This window comes from Passer montanus, unplaced genomic scaffold (assembly GCF_014805655.1).
Source record: "Passer montanus isolate IOZ18808 unplaced genomic scaffold, ASM1480565v1 scaffold53, whole genome shotgun sequence".
In the NCBI taxonomy this organism is placed as follows: Eukaryota; Metazoa; Chordata; class Aves; order Passeriformes; family Passeridae; genus Passer; species Passer montanus.
In genome coordinates, this window is record NW_024370263.1 from 8222623 (window position 1) to 8241133 (window position 18511).

General features: G+C 50.7%; 1 protein-coding gene across 15 annotated transcripts in view; it reads right to left on the bottom strand.

Annotated features, from left to right (window-relative positions):
• RIMBP2 (RIMS binding protein 2) overlaps window positions 1-18511 on the bottom strand; it is a 78326-nt gene that overhangs the window by 18625 nt on the left and 41190 nt on the right. For all 15 annotated transcript variants that reach the window (XR_005629309.1, XR_005629310.1, XM_039724531.1 and 12 more), the window contains exons 4-10: window positions 17997-18101; window positions 15957-16007; window positions 12576-12756; window positions 6699-6850; window positions 4059-4135; window positions 3200-3309; window positions 1626-2423 (exon numbers count right to left, since the gene is read on the bottom strand). Coding sequence is in view for 13 of the 15 variants with exons in the window: in XM_039724531.1 (XP_039580465.1) it covers window positions 1626-2423; window positions 3200-3309; window positions 4059-4135; window positions 6699-6850; window positions 12576-12756; window positions 15957-16007; window positions 17997-18098 (1471 nt within the window). In the remaining 2 variants the exon portion in view is untranslated. The remainder of the gene's footprint in view (window positions 1-1625; window positions 2424-3199; window positions 3310-4058; window positions 4136-6698; window positions 6851-12575; window positions 12757-15956; window positions 16008-17996; window positions 18102-18511) is intronic.

An 18511-nucleotide genomic window follows, 5' to 3' on the forward strand; every position in this document is an offset into this window, starting at 1 on the left:
TCTAACCCAGCATCTTGCCCATGACAATGACATTAATGTGCTCCTGCAGAAGTCACCTTCCTTCCACTCTCCCACAAGGAAACCATCCCCAGGGTGTCTGTCTCGACCTTCACAGGCTGTGCAGACAGGTTTAACAAACTGCAACGCCCGAGGCTCAGCACGGCTCCTATTTCCTCCCACCATTAAATGGGAAATTATTCCTGATGATCTTCAATGGTCTGGTCATCAACATAAATGTTTGTTTTGTAATTCTGCTACACTTTGCTCCTCATGGGGTTTTTAACATAAATTAGCTCCAAAAACTGCAGCAGCCCCATTGGTCCTGATGCTGTGCTTATTTCTATTTTTACGTCTGAGTGCCCAAGAGACAAACACTTCTATTTCTATGTGAGCAATTCCATTGCCTTGATGAATCAGGATGAGTTCTGTTGCATGACACTCTATGATGGCAACTCCCATCACTGACTCCAAATTCATCCTTCTCCTCTGCTCCAATGACTCTGCAATCAGGCATCAGCCTCCAACCACTTCAGCAGCTGCTGCTTTGTTTTCCCTACACAGCAGTGAAAAGCTGGCTTGTTTCTCTAGAAGTGCTCCCAGTGGAATGAAGCAGGGGGGAAGGTTCTGGGAGCTCTGGCTGCAAAAGCTGAGGGTTCTCTGCACCTCAGCTGCTGAGCAGAGAGCAGCCCTGCACTGCTCAGCAGGCTCCACAGCCAGAGGGAGGTACAGCACGGGAGCAGCCTGGAAAAGCCTCACTCAAAGGGTCTGTCCTGAACAGCAAAGCTGAAATAAGCTCAAGCCAGCAGCCAGGCAGTGCCTCCCACCTCCCCAGGACACATCCCAGGCCTGAGCTGCCCTCCCCTCGAGCACCCTGCTCTGCCCCCACCACGGAGTGAGCCCAGGCTGAGGAGACTGCAGCGGAGTGTGAGCTGAGGACATTCCCACTGGAACCATGCTGGCACCACAACTGCAGGCACAGGAGCTTCACTGCCCTGCCCAGCAGCACTGCTGCCCTCCATGCCCCTCTCCTACAAGTCCCAGGCCAAGGAGGGGAGCAGGATGAACTCCTGCCCCGTGCTGGGGTCACACCCTGCAGGCAGCGAGCAAACCCAGCTCAGAATGCTGCTGATGCCTCACCTGCCAGGGGCCACTTGTGGCTGAGCCTCCCTTCAGGGGCAGCCAGATCTGCAACACTGACTATCTGAGGGCTCCCCTACTGGGCCATCATTAGATGACCAAGGATAGGTGAATCTGTAAGGAAAGATACTCAATTTTTTCAGGTGCTGCCACACACCCCCAAAATGATGAGATTATCCTTCAAACTCACTGCTTTACTTCTGCTCTAGTTTTCAACACTGCTTCAGTGTTCTTGAACAATGGCAAATGACTGACAACACTTACCAACACTCCTAGTGCAAAAGCCAGGTGGGAGAAAACCTCAGACTTCCCAAAACACAACAAATCTGTTGACTTTACAAATTCAAATTGTACAGTGAAGTTGATTACACCTTCACAACCAAAATGCACTTACATCCCCTAAAAACTGTGTAGGTTAAAGTATTTTATTTAGTATTTTCAGAGAAATTTAACTGATGAGTTTTGGGGTAGGGAGGAAAATATCAAACCTGCTGGCAATGTAGAAAATTCCACAAAGGCTTCCTTCTTCTCTCGTTGTTCCAAGGGAAGCTGCCAGGGCATCTGGTGGGGCTTTGCCATGACCTTCACCTTGTAGGCCATGTTGGGCTTCAAATTAAAAAAATGGTACTTGTAGCTAGCAGCCTTGACAATGTCAAACTCCTCCTCGTTCAGGAAGATGACGTGACTGTAGTTGCTGTTTGTGGGCAGCCAGGAGAGCTCAGCAGAAATCTGGGTGATGTTGTCCACCCGCAGGTTGGAGGGGGCGACGATGACGTCCTTGCCCACCAGCAAGGTGCACTGCAGCTCGTCGGAGTTGCCCTTGCTGGTGATGCTCTGGATGGAGATCCGGTACGTGCAGGTGGAGGTGTTGAGCTTTTCTATCAGAGCTTTGGTCCTGCTGCCCAGGGCGATGTTCATCCTCACCTCCTTGTCCACCAGCACGTTGTAGCTGCTGACGGTGCCCCAGCCCGGCGGCACCACGGGCGGCTCCCAGCCCACGATGACGCTCTTGGCCAGCTGCTTGATCAGGGTGATTCTCCTGGGGTAAGGCACGATGTCTTCTCCGATGTCGTCGATGTTGACGTCCAGGGTGGCCGTGCCGTTGCTGAGCACGCTGCCGTCGGCGTGGCCGGGGGGGCTGATGTGCAGCTCTCCCTGCAGCGCCGGCCCCGCGCGGTTCAGCGCGTTCTGCTCCTGCTCGCCGCCCGCCAGCCGCGCCTCGCTGTCCTGCACAAAGTCCACGAAGTTCGAGGGCACCAGGCCTCTCTGCCCATCCAGGAGCTCTCCTGCAGGGAAACAGCACTCTTACTAACCAGGGCGACTCCGACGAAGGGGAGACAGAATGATGAGGAGGACTCCACCAGCAGAGGGCAAGATAATTACTTTATTATTCTATACTATACACACTGCATCTAAAGTGAATCTGCCTTGCTCACAGCTGCCCTCATCTCAATCCTTCTCGTGACAGTTCCCCCACACACACACACTTGACAGGCCAAGGGAATAAAACATCCTCACTCTGGGCAAACAATCTCCATATGGCATTCTACTACGGCACAAACACAGGCACAGCAAGAGAGATAAGAATTATGTTTTCCCTCTTGTCTGCTTGTCCCACAGCGTCCCTCTGTTCAGAGGGCATGTGAATACCACAGAGCACTGCCATTAAAAGCCCTGAAGGAAAACACCCTGTCCGTGGCAGTGCCGTGAGAGTGGGCAAGAGAAGGGGCAAGGGATGAGTGACAGCACATGAACAACATCCCCAGCTTGGGAGCATAAAGGCTTATTAAGGGAAATACCAGAACTGCCAGTAAGCTTTTTTGTCAACTTAAATCTTGCCAGCAGGAAAAGCTGACACTATGAAATATTTTATAATTAGCTCTGCCTGCAAGGAGCGGCTTTGCTGGTGCAGAAACTCTTTTAATTAACACCACGATGATAAAGCTAAATTTAGCAACCGATTTCGGAGCAGACGAAGGAACGAATCTGGAGCGTGCTTGACAGACGACCTGATTTCAATCTGCATGAATTGGCAGGAACTCGGGGACTAAAGCAAGAGTACCTTCATAGAAGCCATCCTCGTCCATGTCTCCGTAGACGTACAGGTACTTTCCTGCCGTGAGAGGGAGCTCTGCCTCCGGGTTCTCGTTCGGTCCATCGAAGGGGTTGTAGCTGTGGGGACAGCAGGGTGCTGCTCAGGAGGGGCTCCTGAGAGGGCAGCTCCCCTGGCAGTGTCTTTGCATCCCTCCTGTGCCTGTGAGGTCCCCTTTCCCCAAACCCTGCAGGAATCCTTTCCTCAGGACGTGCTCAGACATCTCACTTAGGGCTCTTGAAAAACACTGGCCAAAATTATCTTTATTTTTTAGAGTGAATTAAAGCAAACTCAGTTGTGGCGGTCTTTTCCAGTCACTGTATTCAATTTTATGTTCCTTTTACACAGCTTCTACAGAGACAAGGTAAAAGAAGACAAAACCAGTGAGCTACATCTAAGAGAAGCTACTGAGAGACAAAAAGTACTTATGAGGTACTTCAATCTACATCCATCCTGAAACAAACTGTTAGCCGCTGAAATCTGTGACAGTCCTATAAACCTGACATTTTAAAGTGCAAAGCAGTGATGGACCTCAAACCTTTTCCTGCTTGAAGAAGAAATTGAAAAGAACAGACAGGCTCCTCTCTAGAGCAGGAGGTCCCCATTTAATCTGCTTCAGGCACTGGAGGACAGGAATGCAGGGGCTGGGAGAGCTCAGCCCCCTCTGCAGCTGGGGCACGGGGACAGGCTCTGCTCTGCAGCCAGGGCAGCTGCACGGGCTCTCCAGAACATCCTTTCCATGCAGTAATTCAGGGCACGAATGCAGGGCAGCCCCGGCTGATGGTGAATATCAGCTGTGGGTGTGCCTGCAAGGAGGTGGGGGCTTTACCTGTAACGGGCAATGCAAAGATGGACCTTCCCAGAGTATCTCTGCTTTGAGGTATTGGAATTCTGATCATTATCCATCTGCGGGGAGGGGAGGAAAAAGATAATGTCATTGCAAAAAAAGAGGAATGCCCGGTTTTCCTGACAGGGGATAGGAATCAGTGAACACACATTATCAATGCTGAGTTTGGAACTGGTGCAAGTGTCACCTCCAAACACCTGGAAACCACAAGTATCACACAAAATATACCCCTTGCCAATCCAACCCAACCCAATCCAACCCAACCCAATCCAACCCAACCCAATCCAACCCAACCCAATCCAACCCAACCCAATCCAACCCAACCCAATCCAACCCAACCCAATTCAACCCAATCCACAGCATCAGCATCTCTTGAACATTCCAACCCAATCCAACCCAACCCAATCCAACCCAATCCAACCCAACCCACAGCATCAGCATCTCTTGAACACCACCCTTTCCACTAACTGAAGGAAATAACATATTTTCTTCTGAATTTCAGATCACACTGAATTCAATCCTGCAAAGCCACATGTTTATTCTATTACAAAACCTGGAGATTTAATTGTGGTGTTGAACCAGCACAGACTCTGCCTATTTTAGCTCTGCACGAGGTCTCTCTCTGGTAAAACAGTAATTTCAACTGTGCTTTGAGCTAGCAGAGGTTTCAAAGTGGGGGATGAGCTTCCCTCCACTTACAGTTTGCTGTGAGCCATTTCAGAAAAAATGACCAACTTTTTGCCTGAACTTGAGAGAACCTTAATTAAGGTAGAAATACTGGGTTAACACTGGGATCAAATGAAATAAACTGTCCAAAAACAAAGCAAAATCTTACAACCTAGACAGAGTGAGCACTGAGCTGCAGCTTCCAGGTCTGAACTGGGCCCATCCAGGAGCACACCAGGAAAATTCCCAGAGATGAGAATTCTCCTCTGAACTGACTCCTGAGGGTGGTTTGGCCCAGCTCCAGCTCCAGCAGCTCCCAGGGGTTCCCTGTGCAGCAGTAAAATCTGCCAGGATTATCCCCCTGACCCTTCACATGGGCACCTCACTGAGCACACAGCAATGGACACTCCAGGAAGTATCCCATTTTTAATAGGAACAACCAGGGCCATGGCAGAGTACCACTGACTCATTTATTTATTTATTTACTGCTTTATTTCAGACTTCCCAGCATTATGTTTCATTTTTTACATTTAATTCACATGCCCTCCCTTGGGTCTGGGTATCTCTAAAGAGGAATGGAGCTTAATTTCTGTGAGCTTGCATAATGTAAGAGTGTATCACATAATTACACTCTGGAAGGCACAAAATGTACAGTTCTGCAAAAGAGGGCTTGACATCCTCAGTGAGATAACTCAAAAATAATAGAAAAGGGGAATTAAATTTGACGTTTGCTTCTCCTGCTCCTTGCTGTTAGTTCTGCTTCCCTAAGTCTCCTGGCTAAGCTGCTTTTTCCGTGGCCTCTTCAAAAAGCAGTGAATGTTTCCACTTTTCAACGGTGCTGCTACACAAATATACACAAACATTTCCTGGGGATAATCCTCAGATATGCCCATGGAACTCCCACTCTACAAGAATCCAATATTTTGTTGAATACCCTCAGGCTTGTGATCCATTTAGAAACATTTTGATTCCATCAACTTTCACATTTTCAGTACCAATTAATTAACATAGATAGAAAATATGCACACAGTTGCAGCTTATTTACTCCTGAAAGCATTAGGAAAGGGATTTCCTGAAAGGAGGGGTAAAATCTGAAGATCATTTCCTCGTGGCTATCTGCCCATATAAACCAGGGTATTTAATAGAAAATAATACCCTTCTACAGAATTTCCAAGATTTGCTCTATGCAGTTTTTATATTTAATATTTGTCCTAAATATTAAAAATCAACGTGTTATGGCACCTTTGAACAGCTCTTCTGAGCTTCCCATTGGATTTCTGCTGGAATTCCTCCAAAAAGCAGAAAAGCTTCCTAAGGAAGGAGGAACAGAACCCTCCAAATGCATGACTGAATACAGAATGTGGAGAGGAATGCTTTAGTGACAGCATGCTGCAATCCCACTCCCATTTCCCAGGCTCAGAGTCCTCCAGGGCAGATGAGCAGGGCAGAGAGGAGCCCTGCAGAATGTTCCAAACATTTCCAGTCCAGCACCCCTGGGTGCACAGCTGCTGTCCCTGCCCCAGTGCCCCTTCTGCAGGCAGAACCGAGTCCTGCTGCACTGCTGCCCTGCTGCCCCAGGCTGCACTGCTGCCCTGCTGCACTGCTGCCCCAGCCCTGCTGCCACAGGCTGCACTGCTGCCCTGCTGCCCCAGGCTGCACTGCTGCCCCAGCCCTGCCCCAGGGCAGAAATGCTGCTGTGCCCAGCACTGAGATCCCCAGAGCACCTCAAGCTCCTCACACACCCCACCTTCACCCTGAGTACCTGGCACGTCAGCTGCAGCTCCTTTGAGAACATCACTCAAATTCCCCTGACCATGCTCCCAAGCTGCCTCAGAGAATGAGAACAGTCATATATTGAATTTCTAAAAGCAGGTGGATCAACCTGCAACAGCCTGCTGGAGCAGAGCAGCCTCAGCCCCACGTCACTTCTTCAGGAGAAAATTCAAGAGGACTCACGTCTGAATCAAATCTGCATCGTGGGGTGGCAGATCTGGACTTGGACAGGAAGGTGGGCTTGACAGACAGCTGCTCTGGTTTGTCCCCAGTTATCTGCAGGGGTCGGATGAACTCCGAGATCACACAGCGACTTCCAGAGGGGCTCTCATGACCTGCAGTGGCAGAACACAGACTCAGGAGTGCTTCCCAGCACAAACCTGCCAGCACAGCAGAAGGGTGCTCTCCTCCCCTCCAGAAATCACTCAGGAAGGAGGCTGGGGTGGCTGCCCCTGCCCACACCTTGGGGAATTGCTAAAGTCAACACCATGTGACAAAACACAACCCAGAAAGTGGAGGCGTTTCCACTCCAAGAACCCAAAGGTGGAGTTCCCCCAGAGCACAGAACCCACCTGTGTCCCGAGCCCCCTGGTGTGCCTGGAATGCTGTGTGCCATGCCTGGCATGCAGAGCTGCAGCCTCTGCTTCCTCTGGGCACTCTGCACACCAGAAGCAAGCCTCGCCTTTGCCTTCTAAAAAAGAGGCTGGGGTGCTAAGGATGCAGGTGGCAGGATATTCCCTTTGCAATGAAGCTGTTGACTTTTGGCAGGCAGGCAGTGCCAGGAGCACCTGCCTCGTGTTTCTGAGAGTTCTCACTGACACCAGCACTGAAGCACTTTAATCTGACCCCAGGGCCATCTCTCCAGTCTCTAGAACATGGAAACTCAGACTGTGCAAAAGGAAAAAACTCCAAAAATCCTCCTGGAATATTTTTACTGTGCTTTTTAAAAGAGTTCAGAGGAAAGGAGAAGGGAGATTGTGCTGCACGCTGAGAAGCCTCACAAGAGGCTGAGCTCTCTCCTCCTGACTCAGGTGAGAACCAGAGGTGAGACAAGCCAGAGGAACAACGTGGTCCAGGCTGCAAGAGAGACCAATGAAGCTGAGTAAAAGCCACTTGCACATTTACCTTTGACTGTTGGTTTATTCCCAGGGCAGGGACTGTACCCCACTCTGGACTGTGCCTGCAGCACCAGCACCAGCAGCAGCTGCAGCAGAGCTGCTGCTGACACTTCACATGTGCAGAGTGCATCCTGCCTCTCATTAGCATAATGAGCCTGGGCTCTGGCTTTTCAGCCCCTGAATATCTGTAGGTTCAGCATTTCCTCTCCTGTTCTGCCAGAAGTCTGACAGCAACGTTTTGCTACTGAATTTCAAGATTCCCAGTCCAGGTCACCAGGAATTATCAGAGGAACCTCTTTGTTCTCACTGCAGAGGAGAAAAAGCTCCAAGAATACCATCAGAGGGTTTTCTGGTGTGCTCATTAGGCCAATATGATTAATTTTCTCTGCATCACTGTAATTTACAGCAGGCCAGCCTCAGCACATTGACAGCAGGGAAATATACAACTCACCACACAAAAGATTAATTACCACCAGCCCCACTCAGAGCAATCCCCAGGCTGGAAAAGGGCACATTTTTTATTCTTGGAACCTTCCTCACATCTCTAACAGAGAAGTCCTCCCTGCTCAGGAACCTTTAGCCAATTTAGCTCCTTCTGTTTGCTGTTAATGTGTTTGCCATCTCAGCCTGCCAGCGCCAAGCTATAAATAATTGGGCCAACTGTGATGATTCACTCAGAGGAAGCCTCTGGCAGGTCTCAGACCCCCTGCATCCTCCAGGCTTTGTTACCAGACTGCTGGCACGGGGCACAGAGTGTGGAGGAAGGCTCCAGGGCAATGCAGCCCTTGCTCTGCATCCACACGGGACAATGCCCAGCACAGGAACACACACCACCAGCAACTCCAGGAGTACCTGGAACATACGGGTCTGCCTTACTCTTCCACTTGGGAAATAAGGGCAGAAAATTTACCCCGAGTCCTTAGCACCCAGGAGAGGAAGGAGTGTGTGGCTGTGGGTGCAAGGAGGGCCTGGGCACCTCTCTGCCCCAGGTAATCTCACTCTGCTTGGAGAGCCTGCTGTGCTCCACCACCCTGAGAAGGGCTGACTGCAGTAATTAGTGCTGATAGCCCCGCACAGGCACCTCCCTGCCCAGCAGGGCACTGAGCATCCACCAGCAGAGGGAAGAACAGATCTCTGTGCCCAAAGTGTGCCCATCAAACACTCCAGCTCCTGAGCATCCTGCAGAGGAGCCTTTGGAAAGGCTACCAGACAAATATCCCGTGCAAACTCAGGTGTTCTGTGCACGCAGAGCCACGGCTGGGCTGGAAAATCAACACAAGCAGAACAGAAAAACCAGAGCAAAACAGATTCAGAGTGCAGGGTGCACATTCCTCTGAGTATCTGGGAGCTCCTGATCACCCCTGGATTGCTGCTCCTGCAGGCTGGGAACACAGGAGCACAAAAAAAAACTGCATTCAAAACCTGGCCTAAGATTGCCTCCAAAAAAACTGATTAAACCTGGTTCTCTGGTTCATCCAAGGCAATTACACTGAGGGCCCTGGGCTTGAACAGCAGAGCCAGGAGGAATCAGACCTGCAGACTGTTTTAAAGGTGTTAACTGGAAACCTACAAAAAAGAAAACAAACAAACAGAAAAGTCCCAGTAAAACACCTTCCCTTTTATACTTCCCCTCTGGAAAAAAACAGAGTTAAAAAGAAAATCTACAAGAGGTCAGCTCCTAAGAACACACAGCAGCATCTAGAAATGCCTTTTTTCTTCCCTTTAAATAGTAGAGAAGAATCCTATAAAGCCACAGGAATTTTGTCCATGAAGTCTTTTTAAATCTATATATGCTTAAAATGGCCTTTATTTTCCTGACTGACAAATGTTTGATAAGGAAGTCTGAAGAACACCCTATCTAGGCAAAAGGAAGAGCACCAGATCTAATTTAAATGTTTCAGGAGAATTAAATCTGTCCATGCTTGCATTACAGTTAGACTCTCCATGTTATTTATTGCATTGCTGATTCCATATGGACTACCTAAATTATCTAGAAAGACCATTTAAATGAGCCTCTTAACTGATGAATAATAAATCTTAAGGCTTCTATATCTGATTGTGACATTATTGTAGGTTTAAAGTGAACTTTTTATGCTGCAATCCATCCTGGCTAGGTTTATTTCATTTCCTGATACATTCAGACATCACCAATTAAGGCAAAGCAGCTGGTCATAAACTGATCTCATTTCCATCCTTTGCTGTGCTTTAAAGCTCTCTCTGTGTTCCCTCTCATGTTCTTTCTTCCTCACACATAATAAAAATAACGACCCTGCTGGTTTGGAGAACTTGCTGTGCTCTGCCATCACTCGTGAGCCGGGGTTGATCTCAGCAGTAAGAAACTGCCCTGGCTCACCCTGGCTCACTGTCAGCGGGCATTCCCACCGAGGGGCAGGGCTGCGCAGGCTGCCTGCTGCCAGACACGACTGAACACAAAAACCAACACAAAAACCAACACAAAAACCAACACGAAAATCCCACAAAAATCCCACAAAAACCAACAGCTTTTGAGAAGGTTCAGAGAGGACGGCCCTTGAAGGCCCTGGGTGCAGACCTGGCTGGGCTTGCTGTGGTTTTACTCAGGGGTTACTTGGGAGATCTCAGTTTGGACGATTTTTAAAAGGTTTTTCCATTAGCATAAGAATGAATTGGCTGGGAGAGTTTGACTGAGTGCCTAAAAGACGTTCAGCTGATTTCCATTTTCCATCAAATCAATCTCAGCGATACAGGCTGGACCTCCACTGCTGCCTGAAGGACTGCTCAATACCTAATTACCTTTCCTCTTAAATTAATTGTTGCTTTGAGAACCCTGTCCTTAGAGACACGAGGAGCTACTGCTGCTGGTGTGAAGGAAATTTCTGCTAAATCCTCGTGTCTATCAGGAAATGCCATGGGGACTCTCCATTAGTGCCCTTTAATACCCATCCCCTGGGGCAGAGAGCCCAGGGCAGCACAGAGGGCACTGGGCAGCAGAGCCCAGGGCACTGGGCAGCACAGAGGGCACTGGGCAGCAGAGCCCAGGGCACTGGGCAGCACAGAGATGTCACCCCAGCTGCCCCTGCCCTGGTGCCACACCGAGCTCAGCACCCTCTGACAGGGACTGCTGCCTGCAGCAGCAGGGAATCATCTCTGATCTCCAGGCCCCCGGGCATCAGAGCCTCTCTCCAAGCTGAGGAAAAAAGGGTGAGACCATTTCACTTCTTTTAGTCCATTTTGGCTTATTTTCAAACAGCTTTGGGGGAATTTGTAAGCAATGAGAATGACCTGACCACTGTTTCTTTGCAGGAGAAACTGCAGTGATTCCAGCCTGGGTGGGGCTGATCACCCTCCTCACATGGGATAACACACAATATAATGTGTGATTCACATGGAATAACACACAATCTGTGATTCATATGGAATAACACACAATATAACATGAGATTCACATGGAATAACACACAATCTGTGATTCACATGGAATAACACACAATATAACATGTGATTCACATGGAATAACACACAATTTAACCTGTAATTCACATGGAATAACACACAATCCAATATGTGATTCTCATGGAATAACACACAATATAACATGTGATTCACATGGAATAACACACAATTTAACCTGTAATTCACATGGAATAACACACAATCCAATATGTGATTCTCATGGAATAACACACAATTTAACTCATGATTCACATGGAATAACACAGAATCCAATCTGTGACTGACACAGAAGCTGTTTTAGGTGTCCTCAGGTAACCTCTTGCCTGCTCTTTGTCCTTTTGCTGTGAATAATGGATGGTTTACAAAGCTGTGCTCTGGGAGAGCCGTTGCCTCTGGCAACAGGAGATGACCTGGTGAAAGTTCAGCACAGATCCTGGGTAAACACACACTGCTGACTGTGCTGGGGATCTAAGTGTAAGAGCATCAGTACAGATAGAATTTTTTTATTACCTTATGTTCTCTATTTCTCTTGAAACTGCCTTTTGCTTTTTGAAAAGTTTTACTTACAGATTTTTTATGGAGAAGTGCATGATTTCCGTTGCACAAATTAAACTGAGCCCAAGCCATTTTCATGTCAAAATGCTCCGTTTTCTGGCCAGCTCTATTTAAATGGTTTTTGAATGCCATGGCCAATGCAGTGTGCGGGGTCTCTGTGCTGTCTTTCCCCATTAACTCCTCCTTCAACAGGAGAGCAGAGCTGCTCCTGTCCCTGGGACAGGGAGGGCTTCCAGCAAAGCCTGTGCATGCAGACAGGTGCATTTTCACATGAAGAACAGGCAATTTTAACCCTGAACAGGTTTCCTATCACTACACTCAACAACAGTTAGAGAGAATTTGCTCGCAGTGATGCCCAGAGAGGCTCCCTGGAACAGAGGCTGACAGAGTTAAAGGAATAAAGCAGGGATTTGGTAAAAGGCCTCCAAAGGATGCACCTTGGGCAGTGCAACAGCCTGGCCATGGCTCCAACCAGGATGGACCCAAGATGGACAATGGTCATGAGTTATCACACTTTAATCAGTTTTGGTCCATTTCCATACTGGGGTTCATTGTCCAGTTCCAGCTCAGGTGATGCAGCCCCACCCTCCCAGATTGCTCTCCTCCATCCCCTGTTGTTTTACACTTTTGGGCCTGAAGCTGCAGTGGTGTCCTTGGTTGTGGGCTGGAAAAGGATTGTTCTGTGTGCCTGAGCTGTGAGGAGAGCTGCTGGCACTGTATGTGGAGTTCAGAGTTATAAACTAATGCAATTCAGAGTTATAAACCAATGCAGCTCAGGGTTATGCACCAATGCAGCTCACAAGAAGCAGGGCTCTGTCCCGGCACAAGCAGAGCTCTGTCCCTGCAGGAGCGGGGCTCTGTCCCTGCAGAAGCAGAGCTCTGTCCCGGCAGAAGCAGAGCTCTGTCCCTGCAGGAGCGGGGCTCTGTCCCGGCCGCCCGCCCCGCTGCCCCTTACCTTTGCCCAGGGGGGCGGCGATGCCGTTCATCAGCTGTGCCAGGGCCTTGCCGGGGCCCGGGGGGGTGCCCAGCAGCTCGATGGTGCCCGCCTGCTGCCGGAAGCGCTCCAGCTCCCTGGCCAGCAGGTTAAACTGCTCGCTCTGCGTGCGGCATTTCTGCTCCAGCTCCCGCACCTTGGCCTGCGGGACACACCGCGCTCAGACTGCGGGGACACCGCCCGGGGATGGGGGGACACTGCCCCCGGGGAGGGGACACTGCCCGGGGAGGGGACACTGCCCCGGGATGGGGGGACACTGCCCCCGGGGATGGGACACTGCCCCCCCGGGGGAGGGAGACACTGCCCCCGGGATGGGGACACCGCCCGGGATGGGGACACCGCCCCGGGGAGGGGACACTGCCCCCCGGGATGGGGGGACACTGCCCGGGGATGGGGACACCGCCCCCGGGATGGGGACACTGCCCCCGGGATGGGGACACTGCCCCCGGGGATGGGGATTGGTGATACAGCCCCCTGGCTGGGGACACAGCCCCCCACCCTGGGAATTGGGCACACAGCCCCCCGGATGGGATTTGGGGCACACAGCCCCCCACCCTGGGGATTTGGGCACACAGCCCCCCCGAGGATGGGGACACAGGCCCCCGGGATGAGGATTTGGGGCACACAGCCCCCCGGGATGGGGATTGGGGCACACTGCCCCCCACCCTGGGGATCTGGGGCACACAGACCCCAGGCTGGGGATCTGGGGCACACAGCCCCCGGGATGAGGATTTGGGGCACACAGCCCCCGGGATGAGGATTTGGGGCACACAGCCCCCCGGGATGAGGATTTGGGGCACACAGCCCCCCAGGATGAGGATTTGGGGCACACAGCCCCCCGGGATGAGGATTTGGGGCACACAGCCCCCCAGGCTCCCTCCAAACCTCCCCTCACCCCAACCCCACCTGCGGGCAGCCCTGTCCCTCTGAGGTGATTCCTGCTCTGGCCCCAAACAAAGAGCAGTGAAGGCACTGCAACCCCTCCATCCAAACCTGCACACGCACTGGAGCAGCTGAATGAAGGCTGTAAAAATGCACCCAGGCTGTGCTGTGTGTGAGCAAACACCACCTCCCTGCACTAAACCCCTCTGCTGCTCACCTCAGCAGCTGTGCCAACAAAGGCAGTCTGGATAGCAATTACATTTGTTCAGCTGAGCTAAGAGCTTTGGCTTTTTAAAGGAAAACATTCCCTGTTTGTGTAAGAAAACCTGGACATTTTATATATCAAGAAAACAACACGTATTACATAGCACCTATAAAAAGATCCTAGCTGAAGGAAAATGCTTGCAGTACCCAGAAGAACCCAAAAATCCAAATGTTCTACTATACAAGGTGGCACTGTTTGTTCCTTTTCTTGTAACAAATACTTTTTTTTTAAGTTAGGCTCAGAACTGTGAGTTTTCACCCTGTGCCCTGCTCCTGCCATTTCATCTGTGCTCCCAGGCTCAGAGTTGTGGAGTTTTACCCCTTCCTGTGCTCCCTGCCATTGGACCTGTGCTCGCAGGCTCAGAACTGTGAGTTTTCACCCTGTGCCCTGCTCCTGCCCCCCAGCCTGCCTGGCAGGGGCACGGGGCAGTGCCAGCTCTGCTGCCCCAGCTCAGGCTGTCCCTGGCAGTGCCAGGCTCCTCTCCCAGCTGCTGCAGCCAGGGCTCGGGGATGAGGGGGAACAGGCTCCATGCAGCACACGGGGCTGTGCACACACAGGGCAGGGGGCAGCTTCCAGCTGGACAGGTCTGAATTCAGAGCACTAATTAGCACCAGTGATTAGTTCTGCTGGGCTGGTACCGCCTCGCAGCTCCCCTGTTTGCACAGCAGCAGTGCCTTCCACTGGCAGCTCAAACCAGCCTCAGGTGCAAATATCAATCCAGCAGCCCCTGAATTCAGACAAAATCCACACAGCCAGAGAGGGAGGGAGCCACCAGACCATTGCTGCTGGGCATGCTGGAGAGGAGCTGCCTGGAAGCAGCAGGGAGCTCTCCTCAGCCCTGCCAAGGCTCCATCCTGCTCCCACGGCTTGGCCTGGCCAACAATGCACAGCATGCTTGCACAGCAGTGGCTCCTGCACACAGCCATGCAAGGGGGCTCTGGCAAGGGACGAGGGCAGGAGGCAGCACAGGGAAAGGAGAATTCATGCCCTAAAATACCTGCATGCTGTCCAAGGTGCTCTGGGTGAAGTGCAAAGCAACAAATCCCAAACAAGACACAGTAAACAAAGAGATGTGAAATAAACAAAGAAATAAAAACAGTTCTGGATAGTTTTTACATTTCAAAGCAGTCTCTCAGAACAGTTACACGAGTGAAAACATGCACCAACACAAACAACACTGCAGAAATCAACACTGCTGCTGATCTGAAACTGCAGAAGGCACACTGAATAAAATGCTGAAAATAATCTGCTGGTGGCAATAAAAAGCAAAAGCTTTGGAAATCAGAGGTGCAGACAAATCAGCTAAATCAGAATTGTGCTCAGCTTGAGGGGGTAAATAATCTCCTGCTTGTCTTGTTTCTGTTTTCCTGTATCCCACACTCTGCACCAGGCATTGAATAATACCTTCAGTTTTGTCTGGAAGCTAAAACAAACTTAATGCATATGATGCTAATGAAAGGCTACGAGTGAGACACGTTCTGTGGGAATATTAACTTTTATAGACAATAATAAACAATTGCTTTAATTTATTTTTAAAGTTGATCAGTGCACCAGGAAAAATCCACCTTCCACTGAGGCATGGCCAGCAAGCACATCTAGAAATACTGTGGGGAGGTAAAAAGACTGGAAATTACCTTCAGGTAAAAGCAAATTTCTAAATGAAAGAGTGACAATGCACTTGCTATTATCTATCATGTTTTTTGCTCATTCTTTAGGATATATACATTAACACTTAAAACCATTTCATGCCTTTTCCTCAGGCAGAAAATGAAGTGTTCTCTTTCCAGCACACCCTCTGAAGGTTTTGGAAGTATCTCAATTCTTTCACTAGGTTTACAGTCTCTGCTTCTGTGACATGTTGCTTTATGTTTATTAGACAGTATTTAATTAGGAACCCTAGGTAACTGATTGGTATTTGCTGCTGTATTTCCAGCCTAATAAATCAAAATTCTCATCATTAATCACTCCCTTTAATAGTATTTTACAAAAAAATTGTACCAAAAAAGGAACATACATCACTTCCAACAGCTCAGCTTAATGCCCTCCTAGCTGAATTATAAATCTTAAAGGATGCAGTTATATCAGAAGAGAAAAAACCCCTCTTTGCCTACACACTCCCTGCAATGCTCACAAGTGCTGACTGTAAATCACCCTGCTCAGAAGGGACCTGAAGAAGGGAAGCCAGGGGATCTTACCTCTAGCAACTGAACTGCTCCTTCATGCTCCTTCTTAGCTTCAACCTGAGCCTTCTCAGAGCGGGGAAGGAAGGAGGAAGGAAGAGGGAAAAGGAGGAAGAAGGAGAAGGAATTAGTCATGCCACACACAATCTGCTGTGAGCACACAGAGCACACACCCAGAGCATTTCCATCCTGCAGGGGTGGCTGTGCCAGCTCTGCTGGGCACTCCCAGCCTGGCACTAATGTTCATTTTGGGATCCCAGAGCAGGGCTGCTGTGCTGAGCAGCACCAGCACACTCCACACTGCCACATCCACTGCCAGCCTCCAATAATGTTCATTTTGGGATCCCAGAGCAGGGCTGCTGTGCTGAGCAGCACCAGCACACTCCACACTGCCACATCCACTGCCAGCCTCCAATAATGTTCATTTTGGGATCCCAGAGCAGGGCTGCTGTGCTGAGCAGCACCAGCACACTCCACACTGCCACATCCACTGCCAGCCTCCAATAATGTTCATTTTGGGATCCCAGAGCAGGGCTGCTGTGCTGAGCAGCACCAGCACACTCCACACTGCCACATCCACTGCCAGCCCTGCCTGGAGCCCTCCGAAGTCCATGAAATGCAGTTTGTTGTGCACTCTGCAGGGCTCGTGGGGCACAAACCTCCCAGAGCACTGCAGCTCAGCACTGGGGCTGCAGAAGGAGCTCACAGATTGCTGCTGCCAGCCCCAAGGAGGGCTTATCAGAGGAATGGAACAGAAATCAGCAAGAAATGCTGCATCCTCCTTTGATTTCTTTCCTTTGCCAGGAAATTTAAGTCCAACATTTATGAGGCAGTTCTAATAATAACAGCTGAATATAGCTAGAAATGGCATTTTGCAGCGTGCCTAAGTACACTTATTGAGAAAGACTAAAAGAAAATTAACTGGAAGATTTCATTTGGTCAACTACAGTGTTCTATTTCAAGCAACTATATTAGATACATCTTTTATTCTGCTGAGAAGGTCCCTCCTTGCCAATTCCCTACCAAATGATCATTAGCAGCATTATTTCTGTGTTTTAATCTAGTCCAGCAATTGGAAAACTCAACATTAGCACTGAGACAATTGCAGCTTTAAGTGACTTTGGCAAAACTGAAACTCAACATCATGGTTTTTGTGTTATAATGAATACTGAGAAATTGCAGTGGGGAAAAAAAGTCTTGAAGTGATGTGTGAATTAGAGAATGACCTTGGAAGGGAGGTGTTCAAGCAACTGCTCAGTTTCTGTGCAGGGCTGATGCACCCAACCCTCACCACACAAACGTGACACGTTCTTGGAAAGGAAGATAACTGAGAGGTGTCAGCACCTTGGAAAAACTTTGTTTTTCCTAATTTACTGGAGGAAGGTAGCAAGAATTGCATGTCTGGAAGAGGGGCCAAAGAAACCCTACCAAAGATGGCTGGGTCAGTGAGAACTTCACAGCCCCCTGGAAATGGAGAGAGCTCGGATTCTGACTGGCAGGAAATTAGGATTGCATTCCTTTGTGAGACTGAAGAAATGCACAAGTATCAGCATTACGTGGAGGGAAGCAATGGAAATGCCAAGGAAATCCCTGAGGCTGTGCCACTGCTATCCCTGCTGGGGAACAGAACAGCTCAGACACACTGGGTCATTTCAGGAGTTTTATCAGCCTGGAGCTCAGGCAGCACCCTCCTGCCCCAGGGCAGAGCAGGGACCCTGCAGGGCTGGGAACTCCTTCAGTGCAGGGGTGCCACCATGCTCCACTGTCCCTGCAGCTCGTGGTCACACCTGCCTGGCCCTTCCTGTCCCAGGCACCCTCTGCAGCAGCTCCATTCCTGTCCCATCCCATCCCTGTCCCATCCCTGTCCGCTCCCTCCCCGGTACCTTCTGCAGCAGCTCGATCTCCTCCCTGTCCCCTCCCTGTCCCCATCCCTGTCCCGTCCCCGGGACCTTCTGCAGCAGCTCGATCTCCTGCCTATCCCATCCCTATCTCAGTCCCATTCCCATCCCCATCCCTGTCCCCTCCCTGTCCCCATCCCTGTCCCGTCCCCGGTACCTTCTGCAGCAGCTCGATCTCCTGCTGTTTGGCGTTGAGCACAGCCAGCGCCTGCTCATGCTCCAGCTCCAGCTGTTGCCGCCGCTCCGCAGCCTCTCGCATGTGCTGGGCAGGGGAGAGAGCACTCAGGGGACAGGGACAGCCACGCGGCCAGGGGGCACTGGGCCCACAAACCTGCCTGGCACCCCCAGAGGCAGCGGGGAACCCAGCGGGGGCTGGGGCTCGGCAGGGCTTCAGCCAGAGGAACTCAGGCACGGGGAGATGTGCCCCTGCCAGGACCGGGCTGTGACCCTGCCAGGACCAGGCTGTGACCCTGCCAGGACCAGGCTGTGACACTGCCAGGCTGCACAGGACAGCAGGACCCGGGCTGTCCCCCTGCCAGGACCCGGGCTGTCCCCCTGCCAGGACCCGGGCTGTGCCCCCGCCAGGACCCGGGCTGTGCCCCTGCCAGGCTGCACAGGACAGCAGGACCCGGGCTGTGCCCCTGCCAGGACCCGGGCTGTGCCCCTGCCAGG